Source organism: Chrysochloris asiatica, unplaced genomic scaffold (genome assembly GCF_000296735.1).
Source record: "Chrysochloris asiatica unplaced genomic scaffold, ChrAsi1.0 scaffold00121, whole genome shotgun sequence".
Lineage (NCBI taxonomy): Eukaryota > Metazoa > Chordata > Mammalia > Afrosoricida > Chrysochloridae > Chrysochloris > Chrysochloris asiatica.
In genome coordinates, this window is record NW_006408639.1 from 3,176,613 (window position 1) to 3,186,086 (window position 9,474).

The 9,474-nt window shown below is 37.1% G+C and overlaps 1 protein-coding gene across 3 annotated transcripts in view; it reads left to right on the forward strand.

Moving 5' to 3' along the window:
* Positions 1-9,249, forward strand: part of CNTN6 (contactin 6) — a 606,070-nt gene extending 596,821 nt beyond the window's left edge. For all 3 annotated transcript variants that reach the window (XM_006868658.1, XM_006868659.1, XM_006868660.1), the window contains 3 exons: positions 4,969-5,081; positions 7,948-8,116; positions 8,962-9,249. In XM_006868658.1, coding sequence (XP_006868720.1) covers positions 4,969-5,081; positions 7,948-8,116; positions 8,962-9,062 — 383 coding nt within the window. In that variant the 3' untranslated portion in view covers positions 9,063-9,249. The remainder of the gene's footprint in view (positions 1-4,968; positions 5,082-7,947; positions 8,117-8,961) is intronic.
* The last annotated feature ends 225 nt before the right edge of the window (positions 9,250-9,474 follow it).

Here is a 9,474-nt window from a genome sequence, read left to right on the forward strand (position 1 = left end):
ATTTGCAACCCAGTGTGATTAGTCATATTGAATTTAGGAAACCTGGGACTTCTGAAGTCTTCAGAAACAGTTTTTTGTTGTTGTTGTTTTTTTTTTAGGGGAGGGTGTTTTTTTTTTTTTTTTTAATGCCAGATGTGATCCATTGACATTGGAGACATACAACAGATTAAGATAAGAAAGACTGTAAACTATGAGAATGTCCTAGATAATTAACTGAGATTTACCTCTTTATCTCCTTTTCAAAAGGTGCTTAAAAACCCAAGAAAGGGTGATATTATTCAAGGCTAATCTTGAATGGACGCTAATTATGTTTAAGAAGGGGATCATTTACAAACTTCAGAAATGTATTATTAGTAACAAACTACTTTCAACTCAATTGAGAAATTCATTATGCCCTAACTGTAGACTAGAGAACTGCTACTCTCAGCAAAGAAAATGAATCATTGTGGAGCTTTCAATATCTACCACTAGGTAAATGAAGAATGTTTCATATTGCATTTCATGTGGGTACTATTACTTTCATTTCAAGGATAGGGAAACAGGATTCATGGACTAGACTAAATATAGATTCTAACCTCTGTGGACACAGGTGTACCTAAGTAAGGTGAGAGAGATATGGCACGTGCTACAGATGCCATTTGAAAGGGAGAGACAGTGAGCAGTTTCTATTAACCCCATAGGGTCACAATGCCCTTCCTCAAGCAAGTTAGACATCAGGACACACAGAGAGAAGGCGAAACAGACACTTGTCCCTGAACACAAGCCCAAAGGCCAGTACCCACATGACTGAAGGAATGATTTCCTAGTAAACCAAAGATACTTGACTAAGACAGCTGGGAAGAAAAGAGGGGAAGGTGTTCTGCTAAGTGTTGATGCTATCAAACTCTGTTCATCTTGAAATCTGGGAGACAATTTAGAGATAACCCCTAGGCACTTGAATTGGGAAGAGCAATAAAATTTAGAGATTGTTTTGGGTACTTGTTTCCTTTGCTGAAGTGCTATTTTCCATAGGTTTACCTCTACAAAATTACTGTATAATTTGCTTGTTCTTTCATAGTTTTGGGATCTTCATTTCTGATTGAACTGTTCTCATCTTCTGTCTCTGAAATACTTCTGCTTTGGTAGATGAGAAAACAAGTATCAACAGTAAGATTCATACTCAAGATCGCTAACTCCTTGCCCATGCAGGTGGTAGAAGTCTGTTCTTTTATCGTCCAGCATGGTGCGTAATCAATGGATCCTTATTGTTGAAAGTACGACTGTATCCCTAATTTTTTTTTTAAAAAAGCAAAGAAAGCAGATACAGTGCAGACAGCAAGTGATAGATGAAACCTTCAAAATCCATCACTGTTTGTGGCAGCAAAAGAGGGAATTTGTTTGCTCTGTATTGACTGAACGATGCTGCTAATGTGAGTGCTTAGTCCTAAAGAACACAGAGATAGAAGGAAATGAGTCCAAAGAGTATAAGAGATATTGAAATTCTAGCACCTTGCGAGAATGTTAACATTTTCTCTTTTATAGTTGAGAAAAAGATAAGAAAAGGCACTTGGGATACAATGAAGGAGAATAGTTATGAAACCATTGTTGCCATCTAGTTTTTCAGAAACAGACTTATTGACAAGCATTCATTGAGTGCTTACTAAGTGCAAACCCCCTGGCCTTTAATTATCATTGGGCTTATGTTGTCAAGAATTGTTCTAGGGCATGAGCAATCCAATTTGCCTGTCCATCTTAAAAATCCATATGGAATGGTGTGGGTTTAGCAGTCGCAGTTGGCCTGGTTTGTTCGACAGTATACTGAATGGATTAGTCACCTTGTATCCTCCATCCAATCAACCCACACCCCATTATGTAATCAATAAGACCAACCAAAATCACACAGGACTGCGAGCAGTATCTTTTTCTTTCTTTTTCAATCATTTCAATCTATAAAGTCAATATAAATGAGTTGTCTGTGGCTATAGTTTGTAAGTGCAAGTAACTCAGGTATTGTGCTTCTCCTACAGTGCCACACCACGCATTGTGCTAGGGGTTGATAGTTCAGAGCTAACTAAGACACTGCCAGTGCTCGTATGAAAGATATAATAAAACATGAATTGGGATCTATGAAAGCAGTGGTTATTCCTATGTATGAATCCACTGTTGTATTATCTTATTTCATTTAGGGTTTTTCTGGTGGTTACTGATCCTCCACTTCAGCAATGTCATTTTTTAGCAATAAGGAGAGACATGATTTATCTTTCTGTCGAAAAACACATGATTCTCGATCAAGAGGAGTCCTGGTGGTCCAGTGTTTAATTGCTAATTGACAGGTCAATGGTTCCAATACACCAGCTGTTCCATGGAAGACTCATGTGACAGTTTACCACCATAAAGATTTACAGCCTTGAAAACCCCATGGGGCTGTTCAACTCTGTATTATACGCTACCTGTGTGTCAGAACCAACTTCATGGGTTTTCGTGGTGTGTTTCAACTCTGGTGTAACTGGCTGCATGAACAAGTTATATCCCAGCATATTTAGGGAGGCAAGGGAATGATTAATGCAAAGCAAGGTACCCTGAATGCAGCAAGAGGCTACTCCTTCAGTGTGGAGATGAAACAGCATTGAGTCAGAACTCTAAAAAGAAATCATTTCCATATCCGTCAGTATTATAATGAGTTAAATATTATGTTCATTCAGCCTTACAAAATCAAATCAGATGTCAAAAACATCTTGCTGGGCAGTTTTATCTTTGCCTCTGCTTTCCAGCTGAATTATTTTTAATCTCTCTAGTTTCTTTAATCTCAAATATAATCATTAGGACTCAAGTCTTTGATAAGTGGCATGTTGTCATGGGGTAATACTAGCTGGGAAACCAGTACACCCAGATTCCAATTTGTCTCAGCCAATCACTAATTATTTGTGTATATGGCTAAAATGGCTTCCTAACCTCGAGTCCAGTTTTCTTACACGTGAAATTCTTTAGCTTAATTATTGTTGTTTAATGCTGTCAAGTCGATTATGACTCATTGTGACCCTGAGTAGGGTTTCTGAGGAGCAACTGGTGGGTTTGAACCCCCAACCTTGCAGTTAACAGTCCCATGCTTTTCCTATAGTGTTACGTCAGGAATAAATTTGTTACTTTAGTGAACCAAAAGCCACACTTGTTGGATTTAAAGCTGACATTGAGATCTTTATGTAGTTGGTAGTGGTTTCCCATTTTCTAGGTACCTATCAACTATATAGGCACTATTGGCTAATGCATCAGACTGCAAAGACATTTGAACTGCAAAGTCAGTGGTTCAAGCTCACCAGCTGCTCCTTGGAAACCCTATATAGGATCACTATGGGTCAGAAATGACTTGATGTCACTTCACAACACAACAACAAATCAACTATATTTGGGAAGCATGGTGACTTTCTATGGAGAAAGATGAAGCTTCCTGCTCCCACAGAGATTTACAGCCTCAGAAACCCTATGCAGGGTCAGTATGAGTCTGAACTGACTTAAGGGTGATTAATAACTAAATTTAGTGTACTGTTATGAATCAGGCTGCAAATCTTAAGGTCAGCGGTTCAAAACTACCAACCGCTCCACGGAAGAAAGATGAGGCTTTCTACTCCCGTAAAGATTTACACCCTCGGAAGCCCTGTACAGGGTTGCTATGGGTCGGAACCGACTTGACGGCACTTAACAACAAAAATAAATAACAATCAGTTATATTGATTTTGAATGATGTGTTTCTTCTCACCATCCGGCTGCAGTTAGTTGGACTATGTCTTACTGTGGTAAGAAACAGATCATTTTTGAACTTTTAACATGATTTCATTTGTCCCTACTTAGATGACAAAGCATGCTGCCAAAAGTTCTCAAAGACTCCTTTATGACCTAACTATCTACTATCAATATTTTACCGAAAGTAATTTAAGTTGATTGTGTCACAGCTAAAGAGATCTAGCAAATTCAAGGTTAAAGAGCAGAAGACCATTAGGAATGAGCGTGTCTGTGCTAATATAAAACATCTTCAGCCTTAATTTGCTTAACTTGCTCTTTGATTGCTAATCAAATAGAAAACAAAGATAATGGATCCTCCATCTACTTACATATGGCAAAGTAAGCAAGTTCAATAGCTATAATTAATAAATAGTAGGCATGCTGTAAGCCACTATTCATTCCTAAACATTTCATAAGGACATTCCTAAATAACAAGGAATTGAGTGAATTTGCTTACCTTGATGAGAATTCCTATTTCAAATACCACTATAAATATATAACTAATTCTAATTATCCAAGATTTATTTTTCCTTTTGATGTTGATGGCTATACAGTAACTATTACAATTATAATATGTCTTCCACTAAGTGTTATTGTTGTTGTGCATTGCCATCAAGTCAGTTCCAACTCATAGTGACCGTGTATAGAGTTACCAAGAAGCAAGTGGTGAGCTTCAACTGCCAACCTTGGGGTTCAAACCGACTTTGCAGTACAGGGCATTAACCCACAGCTCCACATCAGGACTCCAACTCCCATAATTATATATTGTACATTCTGACTTGTATGTTTGTGAGGATCCCATTTTGGATTGGATGGGATTGTCTTTATTATGTAAATGAGACATGATCAGTTAAACAGGGCATCTTGAGCCAATCACTTGTGATATAAAACACATTATGTCAAATAAGCAAGTAAGAGACATGGGACAAGAGATGACAAGCACTATGAAGATCACCCCAGAGCAGCTCAGAAGAAAAAAGAACCTTTCTCAACTGTCTGATAGACAGACTCTTCTTCTAGAGCCATAGACAGACTCTTCTTCTAGAGCCAATGTCCTGATTTCAGACATGTAGCCTGCTAAACAGTTTGAAAATGTCTGCTTTACGGAAGCCATCTCTTGCGGTATTTCTATTACAGCAACATTTGATGACTGTGGCAGTAAACCATGATCTAATTAGTATTAATTTGGATCTTATGATTTTATTTTTAAAGCACCAAGTCAGCCCCCAGCAAATATTGCCTGGAAACTGACAAACTCTAAATTATGCTTGAACTGGGAGCATGTAAAAACCATGGAAAATGAGTCTGAAGTGTTGGGTTACAAGGTAAGTAGATTTCCCTCTAATTCTGTATGTAAGTTCGGTTATAAGGAACCAGAAATGTAACAATCTAAGAGGAAAAAACAAGTTTTATGTATGGAAACATACGAGTCTTTCTAATTTAGTTTCAAAACTATTTAGCAGCGTCATTTTAAAATTATTTCTTGAAATCCTTTTACATTTTCAGGCCCACTAACATGTCATGGAACATCAATAAATGAAAACTTAACAAGAGTTGATGACTCTTTTTGTCATCAAATAGTGATGCCATGTGTGGGTGTTGTTGTTTGTGCCATCAACTCGCTTCTGAATGACAACTCTGTACAGGGCTTCCAAAAGGCAGCCGATGAGTATGAACCACTGGTTCAGTGCTTATCTTACGGCTCCACATCAGGACATGAAATCGGAAGGTTGGATGTGAAATGGGAAGGTTAAGGAATGTATTTAGATGTTAACTTTTACAACTTTAGTCTTCAGTATGCTGTGGTCAATTACTCATATGCAAATTCAAACTGAAGATGACAAAAATGAAAACAAGTCCACGAGAGCCAAAATATGACCTTGAAATTTATCTCACCTGAATTTAGAGATCATCTGAAGAACAGATGTGAATACGTTAAACACTAAATACTGAAGACCAGAAGACTTGTGGGATGATCTAGAACATCATACGCGAAGAAAGCAAAAAGTCATTGAGAAGACAAGAAAGAAGGAAAAGGTCAAAATGGATGTCAGAAGAGACACTGAAACTTGCTCTCCAGCATAGAGATGCTAAAGCAAATGGAAGAAATGAGGAGGTCCAAGAGCTGAACAGGATATTTCAAAGATCAGCTTGAGGAGATAAAGCCAAACATTACACCAAAATGTGCAAAGATCTGGAATAGGAAAACCAGAAAGGAAGAACATGCTCAGCATTTCTCAAGCTGGTAGAATTGAAGAAAAAATTCAAGCCTCGATTTTCATTATTCAAAGATTCTCTGTGCAGAATGCATTAAGAGAAGATGAAGAAATAAACAGTCACTGTACCAAAAGGAAATGGTTAATGTTCAGCCGTTTCAAAAGGTAGCATATGATCAAGAGGCAATGACACTGAAGGAAGAAGTCCAAGGTGCATTGAAGGAACTGGCAAAGAACAAGGCACCAGGAATTGATGAAATAAAAATTGAAACCTTTCAAGAAAGTGAGGTGGCACAGGAGGCACTCACTTATCCCTGCCAAGAAATTTGGAAAACAATGATCTGGCCAACTGATTGGAAGAGATACATATTTGTGCCCATTTCAAAGAGAGGTGACCCAATGGAATGCAGAAAATATAGGACTATCTCTTTGATATCCCATCAGAGTAAAGTTTTGCTTAAGGTAATACAGAAACATCTACAATCATACATTGACAGAGAACTTCCAGAGGTCCAAGCCGGATTTAGAAGAGGCCGTGGAACGAGGGATATCATTGCTGATGTTTGATGGATCTTGGCTGAAAGTAGAGACTATCAGAAAGATGTTTACCTGTGCTTTATTGACTATGCAAAGGCTTTCGATTGTGTGGATCATGACAAGCTATGGACAACATTGTGAAGTATGAGTATTCCGGAATTGTGCTCATGAGGATCAAGAGGCGTTGTTCGAACAGAACATGGAAATACTGAATGTTTTAAAATTAAGAAAGGTGTGCGACAAGGTTGTATTCTTTCACCATACTTATTCAACCTGTATGCTGAGCAAATAATCCAAGAAGCTGGGTTATATGGAGAAAAATGTGGCATCAGGATTGGAGGAAGACTCATTAACAACCTGCGATATGCAGATGATATAACCTTGCTTGCTGAAATTGAAGAGGACTTAAAACATGTACTGATGAAGATCAAAGAGCACAGCCTTCTGTATGGATTACATCTCAATGTCAAAAAAAAACAAAAAACAAAAAATCCTCACCACTAGACCAATAAACAGCATTCTTATCAATGGAGAAAAGATTGAAGTTGTCAAGGACTTCATTCTTCTTAGATCAACTATCAACACTCATGGAAGCAGCAGACAAGAGATCAAACAATGTACCGCATTAGGTAAATTTGATACACAAAACCTTTTTAAAGTGTTGAAGAGCAAAGATGTCAGCTTGAGGGCTAAGGTGTGCCTGACCCAAGCCATGGTATTTTCAATAACTTCTGATGTATGTGAAAGCTGAACAGTGGATAAGGAAGGTCGTAGAAGAATTGATGTTTTTGAGTTATGGTGTTAGAGGAGAATATTAAAGTGCCATGGGCTGCTAAAAGAACCAACAGATCCGTTTTGGAAGAAGTGCAGCCAGAGTGCTCCTTAGAGGCCAGTATGGCCAAACTTTGTCTCTCATGCTTTGGACATATTTTCAGGAGGGACCATTCACTGAAGAAGGATATCATGTTTGGTAAGATGGAGGGTCAGAGAAAAAGATCGCTATGGGTCGATACCGACTCGATGGCACCTAACAACAACAACAATGCTGTGGTATTTTAAGTACCTAAAAGGAATTTAACCTGAGTGTAGTCAAATACCCAGAACAAATAATTTCCTTCAGTGTTGTGGACATTCATCTCTTGGCAGAACCATACACTCAGGCATTTGAAAGGGGTCCAGACTAAGAAGTTACTTATCACAGAAAGTTCTGGAGAGTATAGCCTCAAGCTATTGAATTCATAGAGATAAATTTCAGAGGCACTGACCAAAAGTGAAGTATCCCTTAACAAAAACAACTCAATTGAGTGACTATGCATCACCTGATATTGACATCTGAGAAGCAGTCTAGACATTTCACCTAGACATTCACTTTTGAATGTAATTTTTGAACCCCGCAAAAACAACAGATACATATTCACTGTTTCACCATTTTATTCAGATCCTGTACAGACAAAACAGACAAAGTAAAACTCATATTTTGGAAACGAACAATACATCAGCTGAACTTCTGGTTCCATTTGAAGAAGATTACTTAATTGAAATAAGGACAGTCAGTGATGGTGGAGATGGAAGTAGCAGTGAAGAAATTAGAATTCCAAGAATGTCAAGTAAGTTGAGTCACCAATGTTACTGTGCATTTTTTATCTAGACAGCTCCAACAAGAAATGTGGGTACTATGAAACTTTCCAATTCCTCATTTCAAGGTTTGAGTCAAAAAAAATCTGTTTCCCCTTTTTTTATGAGAGGAAGATGTAAGGATACATTTTTTTCTTGATAATGGTCCTTTAAGTTTGCAACATGCTTGTATTTACTACAAACAGTTTTATGTTTCATTTGAATATATAAACAACAACATCGACAACAACAAAAAATGCCTAATAACTATATGTGTATTTCTATTACCCATAAAAGCAAATTTTCCTTATTGACAACCACATGAGTCTTAGTGCAGGGATGACAAATGTGAAGTACTTGTACTGCAATTTCTGTAATCATGGCAGACATCACTAATCAGTCACGGCATTCATACTGATCAGAGTCACACTTCTGAATCCTTCTCAGAACAATGGCTTAAGCAGCCAACATCATTTATTCAGAGTTAGCACATGATAACAATGTACTATTTCTGCTATAGATGAATCTCTCATTCCTGAATTACTCACGCCTGAAGCTGCAGCTAACTGAAAGAGTCATTTGCCATGAGATGATGGTTGAACTCCAATCTGCTCTTTTAGGAATATTTAGCCAGAGTAGGCATTTTTCTTTTACATTTTTATTCCTAAAGCAATCATCTTAAGACAGAAATTAAAACACTTCCTACAACTTTATATCATGTGAATAAAAATCTTTAAGAAAAATGTTAATGAAAGAAATGCTAGTATGCAATTAAGTTCTTGAATTAATCTCAGAATTTTACTCAATCTCAAAATGATCTTATTTTTATTTGTTTCAGGTTTGAGTTCCCGAGGAATTCAAGTCTTAGAACCCACCTTCCGTTTTCTGTCAGTTGTCATTGTAATTTTTTACTGTTTTGCTATTCAGCTACTTCTATGATTAATAAAACCATAAATATTTGAAGGATTTTTGCAAAGAAATCATTCTGTAAATAAGCTCTCTCCCTAGATCCCAGTTTCATGACGCATTCTTAATACGGACTTGTTTGGAAAGAAATCAAATGTATATTAAGACCTTATAAATATCTATGGTACATCAATAAACAATTTTAAACACTTTTGAATTTAAGTTCACACATGATTGCATATGTATCAAAGGTGTCAAATTACCTGTTTTAACTACTGTGTGTGTTTCGAGTGTTTTATATGGAGGGTATAAGTAACTATCCTTAATAACAATAAATATGCCATAAATCTGCAGTTACCATAGCTGAGAGGTGTGCTTTTACATGCTCTAGACAATTTATTTCAATATTAAAAGTTTTGACCCTACTTAGTAATAAAGTAATTTG